The sequence below is a fragment of the Salvelinus namaycush genome, chromosome 33 (assembly GCF_016432855.1).
Source record: "Salvelinus namaycush isolate Seneca chromosome 33, SaNama_1.0, whole genome shotgun sequence".
Lineage (NCBI taxonomy): Eukaryota > Metazoa > Chordata > Actinopteri > Salmoniformes > Salmonidae > Salvelinus > Salvelinus namaycush.
The window spans coordinates 24,457,522-24,475,003 of record NC_052339.1 but is presented as its reverse complement, the minus strand read 5'-3'; the positions used below and the strand labels follow the sequence as shown (position 1 = coordinate 24,475,003).

The 17,482-nt window shown below is 43.9% G+C and overlaps 1 protein-coding gene across 1 annotated transcript in view; it reads right to left on the bottom strand.

Annotated features, from left to right (window-relative positions):
- Positions 1-17,482, bottom strand: part of kmt2ca (lysine (K)-specific methyltransferase 2Ca) — a 219,338-nt gene that overhangs the window by 188,791 nt on the left and 13,065 nt on the right. The window contains exon 2 of the mRNA XM_038972982.1: positions 10,462-10,641. Within this exon, the coding sequence (XP_038828910.1) occupies positions 10,462-10,640 (179 nt within the window). The 5' untranslated portion in view covers position 10,641. The remainder of the gene's footprint in view (positions 1-10,461; positions 10,642-17,482) is intronic.

The window sequence follows — 17,482 nt, the reverse complement described above, 5'->3', positions numbered from 1 at the left end:
GTAACTACTGTGCAGCACAGAGGTTAACAAGTGATGAAATGTGGGCTAATGAGTAACCCGAAGGCAGATAAACACCCACTAGCCAAAGCCAGAGTGACAAGAGCAGACCACTGGGACCTGTGTAGCTTCCCTCTCTCCCTCCCTGTGATGTCTATTATTCCAGGGCTGTCATCTGGAACTCTTGGGAAACTCTCGTGTACAGTCTCACAGGAGTAGGCTGGTAATAATCACAAGCCACCTCTGGTACAATGTAAGGTTCATAACGTAAGAGTCTTTATGACAAGTTATGAGCCCAAGTTCCAAGTTTAGGCTACCGTTAGACTTAAAATTCGAAACAATATAATACTGGTTCACATCAAAAGTTTCTCGGCACCAAACACCAAGCAAAATGCTGGATCTAGTCCTGATGATTCCAATTCTATGCATGATCTTTCACTTTTGAACCACAAAAATCATGTGGTACTGAACACAACCAGTCACAAAAAACCCTATATCTAAAAGGACTTTACACACATCCAGTGAGTTGGTCTCTACTACAGTGAGACACAGTGGTAGTGGGGGAGTGAGAGAGGGAGAGAGAAAGAAAAAAAATAAGCTGCTGTTGCAAGTAGTTCCACCTCCCAAGGCAGTGACGAAATCCTGGAATGGGTACACTGGCTGGGCTGAGCACACCGCCTTCTCTGTGGCTCTGCTGTTTCCCAGCATGCCATTTAACCATTACCTCTCCGGTTTTATATTTCCCGCTTACAGAGCAAGCTTCTACAAGCAATTGGTTAACAGCTTCAAAAACAATCCCAATGTTAGAGGCTAGAAACCTCTGAAATGCTGACTCAACACAGGACCTTCCCTCCAACCAAAAGCAAACAAGGGTCAATGAAATGAACCGTTAACCCATACAGAACATGCAAGAGACCCATTAGAAATACGTAGACCTAGGACTTTAGTTGAAACTCCTCCACAGAAAACAGTGGTAGGGTTATTACTGTCCTAGGTTGGGCTTTGGGGGGGTGAGAACTGGCAACCAAAAAAACTACTATAATGCACTACTGCGACACAGAGGCACAAAGCTCACGTGGGTCAGTGGGAGTTTGTCAGACCGATAAAGTACAACACCGAGGAGGATGTCTGTGTTTGTGAGAGAGTACGGGGTTATTTTTGGCCAAATCAATAGGAACTAGTCTGACCACTAAAAAAAAGGGACACCCATTTCACTGATGACATCAATAACAATAACATGTCACGAAACATCCTGCGCTGCTATAGCTTAATAAGGATCCATATTACATTTAGAAACATCTCATAAGAATTTGTAAAACACCCTCATGATTGACAGCTGTTTCGAACGAACCAGGCCGGCCATTTAGATGGTCAGGTAACAGTCAGTGATTCATTGCCCTGACCCCTTGGGCATAGCCTACACAGGAGACATTTCCACATGCAGCAGCCATTGGGTTTATGCAAGCCCTCTCAGAAGAGGTACTCCAAGCTTTTGCACTCTTTGTAAACAAATAAATAAAATAAAAACAGCCTGGCTTGCTGCTGGCAGAGACACACTTCAGTGACAGAGTGGGTGTAGGGACAAGCTTGCCTTCAGAAAAAGATGAAGGACAGGAGGAAAAGGGAACAGTACCCTTGACAGCAAATGGTGCAATATCCTTCATTTTTTAGGAGGTTGATCAGCTTTAATATTGCAGATAGATTGTGGCTTCAATGTTATTGTCTGCATCATTTACAAAAAAATAAATACAGACGTTTCTCAAACTAGACACTAATGTACTTGTCCTCCTGCTCAGTTGTGCAACGGGGCCTCCCACTCCTCTTTCTATTCTGGTTAGAGCCAGTTTGCGCTGTTCTGTGAAGGGAGTAGTACACAGTGTTGTATGAGATCTTCAGTTTCTTGGCAATTTCTCGCATGGAATAGCCTTCATTTCTCAGAACAAGAATAGACTAACGAGTTTCAGAAGAAAGTTATTTGTATCTGGCCATTTTGAGCCTGTAATCAAACCCACAAATGCTGATGCTCCAGATACTCAACTAGTCTAAAGAAGGCCAGTTTATTGCTTCTTTAAATCAGTACAACAGTTTTCAGCTGTGCTAACATAATTGCAAAAGGGTTTCTAATGATCAATTAGCCTTTTCAAATGGTAAACTTGGATTAGCTAACGCAACGTGTCATTGGAACACAGGAGTGATGGTTGCTGATAATGGGCCTTTGTACGCCTAAAATATATCTGCCTTTCCAGCTAAAATAGTCATTTACAACATTAACAACGTCTACACTATTTCTGATCAATTTGATGTTATTTTAATTGACCACATTATTTTTGCTTTTCTCTCGAAAACGAGGACATTTCTAAGTGACCCCAAACTTTTGAACAGTGTGTATATATAGTATGTGTATTTAAACTCAGGAAAATAAGAAATTTTCCTTTTTCAGGACCCTATCTTTCAAAGATCATTCGTAAAAATCAAAATAACTTCACAGATCATTGTAATGGGTTTAAACACTGTTCCCATGCTTGTTCAATGAACTATAAACAATTAATGAACATGCACCTGTGGAACGGTCGTTAAGACACTAACTGCTTACAGATGGTAGGCAATTAAGGTCACAGTTATGAAAGGACACCAAAGAGGCCACTAAAGAAAGGACACTAAAGAGGCATTTCTACTGACTCAAAAACACCAAAAGAAAGATGCCCAAGGTCCCTGCTCATCTGCGTGAACGTGCCTTAGGCATGTGGCAAGGAGGCATGAGGACTGCAGATGTGGCCAGGGCAATAAATTGCAATGTCCGTACTGTGAGACGCCGAAGACAACGCTACAGGGAGACAGGACGGACAGCTGATCGTCCTCGCAGTGGCAGACCATGTGTAAAAACACCGGCACAGGATTGGTACATCCGAACATCACACCTGCGGGACAGGTATAGGATGGCAACACCTGCCTGAGTTACACCAGAAACGCCCAATCCCTCCATCAGTGCTCAGAATGTGCGCAATAGGCTGAGAGAGGCTGGACTGAGGGCTTGTAGGCCTGTTGTAAGGCAGGTCCTCACCAGACATCACCGGCAACAACGTCGCCTATGGGCACAAACCCACCGTCGCTTGACCAGACAGGACTGACAAAAAGTGCTCTTCACTGACGAGTCGCGGTTTTGTCTCACCAGCGGTGGTCGGATTTACGTTTATCGTCGAAGGAATGAGCGTTACACCGAGGCCTGTACTCTGGAGCGGGATCAATTTGGAGGTGGAGGGTCCATCATGGTCTGGGGCGGTGTGTCACAGCATCATCGGACTGAGCTTGTTGTCATTGCAGGCAATCTCAAAGCTGTGCATTACAGGGAAGACATCCTCCTCCCTCATGTGGTACCCTTCCTGCAGGCTCATCCTGACATGACCCTCCAGCATGACAATGCCACCAGCCATACTGCTCGTTCTGTGTGTGATTTCCTGCAAGAAAGAATGTCAGTGTTCTGCCATGGCCAGCAAAGAGCCCGGATCTCAATCCCATTGAGCACGTCTGGGACCTGTTGGATCGGAGGGTGAGGGCTAGGGCCATTCCCCCCAGAAATGTCCGGGAACTTGCAGGTGCCTGAGCTAGCCAGCTGAAGAGTTCCATCAGCCACTCCTGGGCTACAATCACCTATTCGGACCCGTTTTACTGCCGATGCGGAGCCCCACCGGGCCTTCACGACTGGACTACCGACATTATCTGCCCGCGGGAGTTATCCAACTGGTCCCTCCGTCGCGACTTTACCTGAACGCCCATCTGCGGCCCGCTAATCGTTAGCTGTCTTATCGGCTGCTATCTGAATAGGTCTATCGGACAATTTTTCTTGGGTTACTATAACTATATCTATTTTGCCAATTGGATTGATCCCCTCTACCACACGGAACCCTACTAATCTACCAACGGAAACGCACGAGTTGGCTAAAAACAGACCTCCATCCTATGCTAGCTTGCTACTGATGGCCCGGCTAGCTGTCTGAATCGCCGTGACCCCAACCAACCTCACTACTCACTGGACCCTTATGATCACTCGACTAAGCATGCCTCTCCTTGATGTCAATATGCCTTGTCCATTGCTGTTCTGGTTAGTGTTTATTGGCTTATTTCACTGTAGAGCCTCTAGCCCTGCTCATTATACCTTATCCAACCTTTCAGTTCCACCACCCACACATGCGATGACATCACCTGGTTTCAATGATGTTTCTAGAGACAATATCTCTCTCATCATCACTCAATACCTAGGTTTACCTCCACTGTATTCACATCCTACCAGATCTTTGTCTGTACATTATACCTTGAAGCTATTTTAAATCTTCCAAACCTCCTTTTACTCTCTGTTCCGGACGTTCTAAACGACCAATTCTCATAGCTTTTAGCCGTACCCTTATCCTACTCCTCCTCTGTTCTTCTGGTGATGTAGAGGTGAATCCAGGCCCTGCAGTGCCTAGCTCCACTCCTATTCCCCAGGCGCTCTCTTTTGATGACTTCTGTAACCGTAATAGCCTTGGTTTCATGCATGTTAACATTAGAAGCCTCCTCCCTAAGTTTTTTTATTCACTGCTTTAGCACACTTTGCCAACCCGGATGTTCTAGCCGTGTCTGAATACTGGCTTAGGAAGACCACCAAAAATTCTGAAATCTCCATCCCTAATTACAACATTTTCCGACAAGATAGAACTGCCAAAGGGGGCGGAGTTGCAATCTACTGCAAAGATAGCATGCAGAGATCTGTCCTACTATCCAGGTCTGTACCCAAACAATTTGAACTTCTACTTTTAAAAATCCACCTCTCTAAAAACAAGTATCTCCCCGTTACCGCCTGCTATAGACCACCCTCTGCCCCCAGCTGTGCTCTGGACACCATATGTGAACTGATTGCCCCCCATCTATCTTCAGAGCTCGTGCTGCTAGGCGACCTAAACTGGAACATGCTTAACACCCCAGCCATCCTACAATCTAAGCTTGATGCCCTCTGGTACCAGGTACCACCCCAAAGCCGTAAACACGGGCACCCTAATAGATATCATCCTAACCAACTTGCCCTCTAAATACACCTCTGCTGTTTTCAACCAAGATCTCAGCGATCACTGCATCATTGCCTGCATCCGTAATGGGTCAGCGGTCAAAGGACCTCCACTCATCACTGTCAAACGCTCCCTGAAACACATCTCACAGCAAGAACTGGCAACTCTGGTGCAGTCCATGAGGAGGAGATGCACTGCGGTACCTAACTTCTCTAGGATATATGGGACGCTACCGTCCCACTTGGCCAATAGCCAGGGAAAATGTAGAGCGCCAAATTTTAAAAAAATGATATAAAATCAAACTTTCATTAAATCACACATGTAAGATACCAAATTAAAGCTACACTCGTTGTGAATCCAGCCACCATGTCAGATTTCAAAAAGGCTTTTCGGCGAAAGCATAAGATGCTATTATCTGATGATAGCACAACAGTAAACAAAGAGAGTGTAGCATATTTCAACACTGCAGGCACGACACAAAACACAGAAATAAAATATAAATCATGCCTTACCTTTGAAGAGATTCTTTTGTTGGCACTCCAATATGTCCCATAAACATCACAAATGGTCCTTTTGTTCGATTAATTCCGTCCATATATATCCAAATTGTCCATTTATTTGGCACGGTTGATCCAGAAAAAAACAGCTTCCAATTTGTGCAAAGTCACTACAAAATATCTCAAAAATTACCTGTAAACTTTGCCAAAACATTTCAAACTACTTTTGTAATACAACTTAAGGTATTTGTAAACGTTAATAATCGATCAAATTGAAGACGGGTCTATCTGTTTTCAATACAGGAGATCAACAAACTAACGCTACTTTTCTAGTCTTGCGCAACTCTCAAACAGTACACATGACGTTACACTGTTTCCAGGTGGCCTCACTTCTTCATTGCACAAAGGAATAACCTCAACCTATTTCCAAAGAGTGGTGACATCCAGTGGAAGCGGTAGGAACTGAAAACAGGGTGATTAGAAAAATAAAAAAGAATAATGGTTAGTCCTCGGGGTTTTGCCTGCTACATAAGTTCTGTTATACTTACAGACATGATTCAAACAGTTTTAGAAACGTCAGAGTGTTTTCTATCCAAATCTACTAATAATATGCATATCTTATATTCTGGGGATGAGTAGAAGGAAGTTGAAATTGGGCACGATATTTATCCAATAGTGAATTTGCTGCCCCTTATCCTAGAGAAGTTAATGCAGCTGGTGGCCACACCAGATACTTACTGACTTTTGATTTTGACCCCCCCCCCCCCCCCCCCCTTTGTTCAGGGACATTTTATTCAATTTCTGTTCGTCACATGTCTGTGGAACATGTTCAGTTTATGTTCATACAAATATTTACACAAGTTTACACACACACCCCAGAAGAATACTAATAGACAAACAGACCAGGAGCACACAGCATCACCCATGCACACATTTTCATAGGAAGTCAGTGGTGACATCATTTTAACACCAGTCATGTGTTTATGGCCCATAATCAGCCCAGGTGACATTTTGTCTAGGCCAGCCAAGCTGTTAAGAGTTTTAAACACCACTAAGTAGCGCCCAGGAGTTTTAAGACACAATCTGGGACATTTTGGAATGTCCAATGGCCTTTTGAAATAATAATAATAATAATAATATAGGCCTACATAAATACCTTATACAGTGCATTCCGAAATTATTCAGACCTTGACTTTCCCACTTTGTTACTTTAGACTTATTAAAAAATATATATTCTTTATTTTTCTCTTCAATCTTAACACAATACCCAATATTTAAAATAAAAAACAGAAATAACTTATTTACATACGTTTTCAGACCCTTTGCTATGAGACAAAATGTAGCTCAGGTGCATCCTGTTTCCATTGATTATCCTTGAGCTGTTGCTTCAACTTGATTGGAGTCCACCTGTGGTAAATTCAATTGATTGGACATGATTTGGGAAGGCACACACCTGTCTATATAAAGGTCCCACAATAGACAGAAAAATCCGTAGAGCTCCGAGACAGGATTGAGTCGAGGCACAGATCTGGGAAGGGTACCAAAAAATATCTGCAGCACTGACGGAGCTCTAGAGTTCCTCTGTGGAGATGGGAGAAACTTCCAGAAGGACAACCATCTCTGTAGCACTCCAACAACCAGGCCTTTATGGTCGAGTGGCCAGATGGAAGCCACTCCTCGGTAAAAAGGCACATGACAGCCCGCTTGGAGTTTGCCAAAAGGCACCTAAAGGACTCTCAGACCATGAGAAAAAAGATTCTCTGGTCTGATGAAACCAAGATTGAACTCCTTGGCCTGAATGCCAATCGTCATGTCTGGAGGAAACCTGGCACCGTCCCTGCGGCAAAGCATGGTGGTCGCAGCATGATGCTGTGGGGATGTTTTTCAGCGGCAGGGACTGGGAGACTAGTCAGGATCGAGGGAAAGCGGAATGGAGCAAAGTACAGAGAGATTCTTGATGAAAACCTGCTCCAGGGCGCTCAGGACCTCCAGACTGGGGCGAATGTTCACCTTCCAACAGGACAACGACTCTAAGCACACAGCCAAGACAACGCAGGAGTGGATTCGGGAGTGGATTCGGGACAAGTTTCTGAATATCCTTGAGTGGCCCAGCCAGAACCCGGAATTTAATCCGAGCTAACATCTCTGGAGAGACCTGAAAGACAGGTGTGCCAAGCTTGTAGCGTCATACCCAATAAGACTCGAGGCTGTAATCGCTGCCAAAAGGTGCTTATACAAAGTACTGAGTAAAGGGTCTGAATACTTATGTAAATGTATGTTTGGAAAATTTATAAAAACGATCTAAAAACCTGTTTTTACTTTGTCATTATGGGGTATTGTGTGTAGATTGATGAGGACAAAAAAAACTATCAATTTTAGAATAAGGTTGTAACGTAACAAAATGTGGAAAAATCAAGAAGACTGAATACTTCCCGAATGCACTGTACATACGCGTGCACACACACACACACACACACCTCGTTAGCTTAGTACAGCTGTCGTAGCCAATTATATGACTGTTGGTTGCATCCATCGAGCATGAATTTGAGTGGTTACATTTCTCTAGCCCCATCCCTTTATACCAAACCAAGTGGCAGGGCTGTCAAAAAGAACCTCAGGATTATGGGTTCTCAGTTGGCATTTCTATCCAATACTATGTATATGAAGGGCAACAAACTGGAAATACACTAAGGCCGCTTGTTAGGCAGTCGCCCCCAAGGCAGAGTACATACGGTACCGTGACAGTGTTAGCATGCAAAGCGCCATCAGCTATTCGGCCCCATGGCGTTTCTACCTGCAGTGTCAGGTGCCATGCTAATCAAACTCAAATCAAATTTTATTTGTCACATGCGCCGAATACAACTTACCGTGAAATGCTAACTTACAAGAACCTTAACTCTAGTTCTTGAACTGCGTTGTTGGTTAAGAAAATATTTACTAAATAAACTAACGCATAAAATAACAATAACAAGGCTATATACAGGGGGTAGCAGTACCGAGTCAAGGTTCGGGGGTACAGGTTAGTCGAGGTAATGTGTACATGTAGGTAGGGGTAAAGTGACTATGCATAAATAATAAACAGTGAGTAGCAGCGGTGTAAAAACCACCTAGCATTTAGGTCCAGGATGGCAGGAAGCTAGGCCCCAGTGATGTACTGGGCTGTACGCACTACCCTCTGTAGAGCCTTACGGTCGGATGCCTAGCAGTTGCCATACCAGGCAGTGATGCAACTGGTCAGGATGCTCTCGATGGTGCAGCTGTAGAACTTTGAGTATCTGGGGACACATGCAAAATCTTTTCAGTCTCCTGATGGGGAATAGGTGTTGTCGTGCTCTCTTCACGACTGTCTTGTGTTTGGACCATGATAGTTTGTAGGTGATGTGGACACCAAGGAACTTGAAACTCTCTACCCGCTCCACTTCAGTCCCGTCGACGCTAATGGGGGCCTGTTTGGCCGGCCTTTTCCTGTAATCCACGATCATCTCCTTTGTCTTGATCACATTGAAAGAGAGGTTGTTGTCTACACTGCCAGATCTCTGACCTCCCTATAGGCTGTCTTATCATTGTTGGTGATCAGGCCTACCACTGTTGTGTCGTCAGCAAACTTAATGATGGTGTTGGAGTCAGGAAGTCCAGGATCCAGTTGGATCCAGTTGCAGAGGGAGGTGTTTAGTCCCACAGTCCTTAGCTTAGTGATGAGCTTAATGGACACTATAGTGTTGAACGCTGAGCTGTAGTCAATGAACAGCATTCTCACATAGGTGTTAGTTTTGTCCAGGTGGGAAAGGGCCTATAATGTGGCCGATATCAGCGTGGTGCGTATGAGGAACATTACTCTATCTATAAAGAGGAGGCCCCAATGTTCCCCTGTACAAGGCAGCTAGCTTAGCTAACAAAGGCTTGTTACACGCCACTCAGTGGATGTCACATTAGTAGGAAGTAACCAAGCACACCCTCCATCTGAAGATCAAACCCCCTCCCCACAAAATTACAGTGTACTCCTTCTCCATGTCATTTGAGCAGTCCATCTCCTACAGTTCTTCCGGGTTGGTTTTGTTGTACACTGATAGAAGGTAGCTACATAGGAATGACATTAGACCAATAAGACACCAGGATGAAAGCAATACTTTCTCTCCTTTATGAGTCTTGCCACGTGAAAAGATGAAAGTGGGGATATCTCGGAGACAAAAATGTAACAACCAAAAGAGAAAAACATTAATAGCCGCGTACATTGTTTGTTTCTAGGCAGCATCTCCTTGTGTGCCTCGCGGGCGCTCAGCTTCCTCAGTGCTAATGCACCTCAAAACACTTGAGTGGCTCCTCGAGGTGGAATCTGTGCATAGCTTAGATCCACGTCACGCTTCGTCATTCTGCTTCCCTCTCCAAACACACACACAAATCCCCATCCCCACGTGTAATGTTTGGGGCTAACTTGGGTTATCCCTGCAGACACATCAGCTCACATGCCCTTCCTTGCACTCGTATGATTCATTTGGGAGGCCTAGTAGTGAGTAGTGAGTAGCAGATTTAATAATTCATGGTACTTAATAAATTGATTTAGTGGACCTATGGGGTTGTGGGGATGAGGTAGGGTGATTATTACAAATTGGGGAAAAAGCTGCTTTGAAAGAAATGGCAAGATTGAGCTTGAACCAGCCACAGAGAGATCAGTCGGTAGACTTAATGGTATTTTTATCCTCTACCATATGAATTTAACCTTTACATCTCACTACCACCAAAAACAAAGACCCCCTCCAGAACAACTAAACTGCTTAGTAAAATACACCAAAAAGGATAACATAAGACTGGCCAAATGCCACACGGCCCAGTGAAACCATGGAGGGCGACACCATCAGCAAAGCAGTCAAACCCAAGCACAGGCACCCCCCAATAAGCGTCACACCAAGGTTAGAGTGAATGGGACCTACTTCTTTTGAGGTGTGGGTACTCGGGTGGGAGCGCCTGCATCCTTACGAGGCCGGCCACGGGGGCGCCTGTCTGTGGAGGCAGGGGAGGGGCTGTCTGAGGGGGAGCCCCCCCCAGTGCTGCTCAGGGGAGGAGACGGTCCGTGGTCAGAGGGATCCAGACTCTTGTACTCTGATGACATTCTGTGGACCAGGATGGAGAGCATAGAGAAGAGGAGAGAAAGAGAGAGAGATTATTTATTAAACCATGGACATTGGATACACAAAAGATATGCAAAATGTGTCTTGCTAGTTAAGATGACGAACTGTATTGTAAATGTGACCTGTTTGAGTATACTATGAGACAGTGGACTTCTGAAATCCCAACAACCACCAATGTCTGTCATCTCTCTGTGTCCACCATTTAGACACATGGATAATGGCAATGAATGCCAATATTTTATACCATAGGGATCTTTCAATGCAACATATTCCATTTCCAAACCTGCTTGGACCAGTGCCCAGGCAAGTTCAGCAAATCAACATTTGTTACATTCCCCCACCAGCCAATCTGATTTAACTAATCAAGAGCTTGATGATTAGTTCACTAGGTGAATCAGGCGTACTGGTTCAAAAGTTAGAGAAGTTTTTCAGTTGACGTATGTTAACTTCACATGCCTCAAGATAAGAAGCATGCAAAAACACACAAATAAAAGGGGCCAGGATGTAAGTCACTGTCACATCACTCCTACTCAACTTTGACTAGCAAATTTGCTGAGGTTACCACCACCTAGCTAGCCGACTAACAACTAGTTTCAAGTTCATGTCACATGCACAAGTAGAGTGAAATTCTTTTTTTTGCAAGCTCTAACTCCAACAATGAAGTAATCCATAACAATATATACGGAACAAAAATATTCAAAAAAATGCAACCATTTCTAAGATTTTACAGAGTTAAAGTTCATATGAATAAATCAGTCAATTGAAATAAATAAGTGAGGCCCAAATCAATAGATTTCACAACTGGGAATAGAGATGTGATGGTCACAGAATGCTTTTTTTTATTTTTTTTTATGTATGGGCCTCACAATGTGTCTCAAATTGCCATTAATAAAATGCAATTGTGTTCATTGTCAGTAGCTTATGCCTGCCCATACCACAACCCCATCATGGGGCACTTTGATCACGTTGACATCAGCAAACCGCTGGCCCACTCGACGCTATACATATAGTCTGCGGTTGGGAGGCCGGTTGGACGAACTGCCAAATTCTCTACAACGACATTGGAGGCAGCTTATGATAAAGAAATAAACATTAAATTCAGCCCTCATTTACCTGTAGTCCACAATCATCTCCTTTGTCTTGCCCACCTCAATTTGAGACATCTATGTCATGTGAAAAAACTGCACATTTTAGTGGCCTTTATAGTCCCTGGCAAAAGGTGCACCTGTGTAATGATCATGCTGTTTAATCAACTTCTTGATATGCCCCACCTGTCAGGTAGATGGATAATCTTGGTAAAGGATAAATGCTCACTAACAGGGACGTAAACAAATTTCAGCAAAAAACTGGGATCTTTTAATTCAGCTCATGAAACATGGGACCAAACTTTTCATGTTGCGTTTATATTTTTGTTGAGTATATACACATTGCATTCAGAAAGTATTCGGAGGTCTTGACTTTTTCCACATTTTTACAGCCTTATTCTAAAACGGATTAAATTGTATTTTTTCCTGTCCTCAATCTACACACAATTCCCAATAATGACAAATAAAAACAGGTTTAGAAATTTTTGCAAATGTATTAAAAATACAAAAACTGAAATATGACATTTACATAAGTATTCAGACGCTTTACTCAGTACTTTGTTGAAGCACCTTCGGCAGCGATTACAGCCTCGAGTCTTTTTGGGTATGATGCTACAAGCTTGGCACACCTCCATTTCGGGAGTTTCTCCTTTATTTTCTGTAGACCCTCTCAAACTCTGTCAGGTTGGATGGGGAGCATCGCTGCACAGCTATTTTCAGGTCTCTCCAGATGTTCGATCGGGTTCAAGTACGAGCTCTGGCTGGGCTACTCAAGGACATTCAGAGTAAAGGTCGATCGATTATGATTTTTCAACGCAGATACCGATTATTGGAGGACCAAAAAAAGCCGATACCGATTAATCGGACAATTTTTTATATATATATTGATGGCAATTACAACAATACTGAATGAACCCTTTTATTTTAACTTAATATAATACATTAAAAAATATATATATTTAGTCTCAAATAAATAATGAAACATTCCCAGTTAAGAAGTTTTAGGTTGTAGTTAATATAGGAATTATGACGAGTCAACTATTTCTCTCTATACAATTTGTATTTCATATACCTTTGACTATTGGATGTTCTTACAGGCACTTTAGTATTGCCAGCCTAATCTCGGGAGTTCACAGGCTTGAAGTCATAAACAGCGCTGTGCCTCAAGCATTGCTATAGAGCTGCTGGCAAACGCAGTAAAGTGATGTTTGAATGAATGCTTATGAGCCTGCTGCTGCCTACCACTGCTCAGTCAGACTGCTCTATCAAATCATAGACTAAATTATAATAAACACAGAAATACAAGCCTTTGGTCATTAATATGGCCAGATCCGGGAACTATCATTTCGAAAACAAAACATTTATTCTTTCAGGTAAATACGGAACCATTCCATATTTTAATCGAACGGGTGGCATTCATAAGCCTAAATATTTCTATTACATTGTACAACCTTCAATGTTGTGTCATAATTATGTAAAATTCTGACAAATTAATTACGGTCTTTGTTAGGAAGAAGTGGTCTTCACACAACTCGCAACAAGCCAGGCGGCGCAAACTGTTGCATATACCCTGCATCTGCTTGCACTGTACGCAAGAGAAGTGACAATTTTCCTAGTTAATATTGCCTGCTAACATGAATTTATTTTAACTAAATATGCAGGTTTAAAAAAATATACACTTCTGTGCATTGATTTTAAAAACATCACCGTTTGGCGAAGTAGGCTGTGATTCGATGATAAATTAACAAGCACCGCATTGATTATATGCAACACAGGACAAGCTAGTTAACCTGGTAATATCATCAACCATGTGTAGTTAACTAGTGATTGTGTTAAGATTGATTGTTTTTTGATAACGATAAGTTTAATGCTAGCTAGCAATTTACCTTGGCTCCTTGCAGCCACAAGGTCCTTTTGAAGCTGCACTCGCGTAACAGGTGGTCAGCCTGCCACGCAGTTTCCTCGTGGATTGCAATGTAATCGGCATCCAAAAAGGCTGATTACCGATTGCTATGGAAACTTGAAATAGGCCCATAATTAAATCGGCCATGCTGATTAATCGGTCGACCTCTAATTCAGAGACTTGTCCTGAAGCCACTCCTGCATTGTCTTGGCTGTGTGCTCAGGGTCGTTGTCTTGTTGGAAGGTGAACCTTCGCCCCAGTCTGGAGGTCCTGAGCGCCCTGGAGCAGGTTTTCATCAAGAATCTCTCTGTACTTTGCTCCATTCCGCTTTCCCTCGATCCTGACTAGTCTCCCAGTCCCTGCTGCTGAAAAACATCCCCACAGCATCATGCTGCCACCACCATGCTTTGCCGCAGGGACGGTGCCAGGTTTCCTCCAGACATGACGATTGGCATTCAGGCCAAGGAGTTCAATCTTGGTTTCATCAGACCAGAGAATCTTTTTTCTCATGGTCTGAGAGTCCTTTAGGTGCCTTTTGGCAAACTCCAAGCGGGCTGTCATGTGCCTTTTACTAAGGAGTGGCTTCCATCTGGCCACTCTACCATAAAGGCCTAATTGGTGGAATGCGGCATAGATGGTTGTCCTTCTGAAAGGTTCTCCCATCTCCACAGAGGACCTCTATAGCACTGTAAGAGTTACCATCGGTTTCTTGGTCACCTCCCTGACCAAGGTCCTTCTCTCCCGATTTCTCAGTTTGGCTGGTCGGCCAGCTCTAGGAAGAGTATATGTGGTTCTAAACTTCTATTTAAGAATGATGGAGGCCACCGTGTTCTTGGGGACCTTCAATGCTGCAGAAATGTTTTGGTACCCTTCCCCAGATCTGTGTCTCGACACGATCCTGTCTCGGAGCTCTACGGACAATTCCTTACATCTCATGGCTTGGTTTTTGCTCTGACATGCACGGTCATCGGTGGGACCTTATATAGACAGGTGTGTACTTCTCCAAATCATGTCCAATCAATTGAATTTACCACTGGTGGACTCCAATGAAGTTGTAGAAACATCTCAAGGATGATCAATGGAAAGAGGATGCACCTGAGCTCAATTTTGTGTCTAATAGCAAAGGGTCTGAATACGTATGTAAATATGGTATCCGTTTATTTTTTATTAATTAGCAAACATTTCAAAAAACCTGTTTTCGCTTCGTCATTATGGGGAATTGTGTTTAGATTGTGCCATTGCCATACCAAGCAGTGATAGTCAGTCAAGATGCTCTAAAATGGTACAGCTGAGGATTTGAGGGCCCTTGCCAAATAGTTAACCACCTGAGGGGGAAGAGACACTGTTGCACCTTCACGAATGTGCGGTTGTATGGACCTTTTTAAGGTTAGTGACTTGGACACCATAACTTGAAGCGCTCAACCTGCTCAATTGCAGCCTCCCCCGTAGTACACGATCAGCTCCTTGGTCTTACTGGCGTTGAGAGGTTATTGTTCTAGCCCCACACTGCCAGGTCACTGACCTCCTCCCTGTAGTCTGATCGTCGCCAGTGATCAGGCCTACCACCATTGTGTCGTCAGCAAACTTGGTGGTGGTGGAGTCGTGCGTGCCTACACAGTCATGAGTGAACAGGGAGTACTAAGCACACGCCCCTGTGTTGAGGGTCAGTGTGGCGGAGGTGATGTTGCCTAAATTCACCACCTGGGGTCGGCCCGTCAGGAAGTCCAGGATCCAGTTGCAGAGGGAGATGTTCAGTTCCAGGGTCCTCAGCTTGGTGACAAGCTTGGAGGGGACAATTATGTTGAACGCTGAGCTGTAGTCAATGAAAAAGCATTCCCACATAGGCATTGCGCTTATCTAGGTGGATGAGGGTAGTGTGGAGCACAATTGAGATTGCATCGTCTATTGATCTGTTGGGGCGGTATGCAAATTAGAGTTGGTCTAGGGTGATGGAGTTGATGTGCGCCATAACCAGCCACTCAAAGCACTTCATGATTACAGATGTGAGTGCTACAGGGCGGGAGTCATTGTGGCATGAAGCCTTAAGAGTTCATAGAAACAGAAAAATGTTGGGATTACAGACTGGGACAAGGAGAAGTTGAAAATTACCATGAATATACCTGCCAGCTGTTCCGCACATGATCTGAGAGCACGCCCTGGAATACCATCTGGCCCCCCGAACCCTGCGGGTATTGACCTGATTGAAGACTTTTATTACGTCGGCCTCGGAGAGCAAGATCACCCAATCTTCTGGGTTAGTGGCAGCCCTCACACCCGGCACAATGCTGTTACTGTCAAAGCGTGCATAAAATGTATTGAGTTTTTCCTGGTAGAAAGGCATCGGTTGGGCAGATCTTCTGGGTCTTCCTTTTCAACCGATAATGGGCTGTAGCACCTAACAAAAGTGGCAGGTGTCAGAGCCTGTGTAATATGATTCCACCTTATTCCTATATTGTCCTTGTTAGACGACTCTGGAGGTCATAGTGGGACTTCTAGTACTTGTTCCTGTCCTCAGCCGTAGCATCAGGGTCGTCTGCGATAGCCCTGTGTGCGGTAGACCTACCCTTTAGTTTAACGCCAACCTCAGTTTTAATCCAGGACTTTTGAGTGGGGAAGCAGCAAACCTTAACTGTAGGGACGTTGTCGATGCATTTCCTAATGAAGCCGGTGACGGAGGTGGTTAGCTCGATGTTATCGACGGAGTCCAATGCCAGCAAAGCAGTCCTGGAGACTATTTCTCAACTGAGCGAGTCATGGGCGATTCCTGTTTGAGCTACTTCCTGTACGGAGTCATGATCTGATTTGCTTGTGGGTAAAATAACAGTAGTCTTTATTGCCCCTAGTGGCGAGGGAGACGTGTTGATGGAAGTTAGGCATCACGTTTCTTAATGACACAGAATTTAATTAGGTGGCAACCAGAAAAGAAGCCTCAATGTACGTTTTCCTGCTTGGTTAAAACATTGTACAATTTATTAAGTGCCAGCTTGTTATTTTTCTTGTCCTGAGGTGGAATGCATACAACAGTCACGATAACAGCTGAAAACTCCCTCGGGAGGTGAAAGTGTTGGTTAAATGCCATCAGATATTCCAAAACGGGTGAACAATGGGTCGACACTAAGAAGTTGATGAAGAGGAAAACCCACCCCTCCCCTCGATTTCCCCGACTTCACTTTCCTATCGTTACGATGAATGACGAATCCATCGAGTTGGACAGTCATGGGGGGGGGGGGTGATCTTGTCCGAGACCAATGTTTCAGAAAAGCAGAGAATATAGTTGAGTGTCTCTCCGGTAGCAAATCTGCAGTCAGAAGTCATCCATCTTATCATCATCAAGTGGCCAGTAGAATGGAGGGAAGAGGTGACCGGTTCTCCTGTCGCCTTAATCTGAACCTGGAACTGAGTTAAGCAACTGCCGATATGACGTTCAAAAGTTCTTGTCAGTTGTAAGAAATGATAGCTGATACATTTAGAGAAATGAAGGTAAAAAATAAACAACAAAAGATACACAAAATAGCAAAGTTGGGTCAGATCTTGCAAACGGCCACCATCCAGTATGGTGCCATTTCTGTATTTTTAACCACAAAACATAGCCGATTCAGCTACCACTATTAGTAACTGAGAAAATTGACAGTAGCAATTGCAACAACTGCTCGGTGAAAGGCACAACTGAGAGGGAAAGAAGAGAGAGGGAAAGGAGGAAAACCTTACAACAACAAAAAAGACAACGAGGTGAGGGCGTTACCGAGACCAGCTGTGCGAAGCCTCGTGTTGGGGGACTTCTACAGTGCCTTCAGAAACGATTCATAACCATTGACTTATTCCATATTTTGTTGTG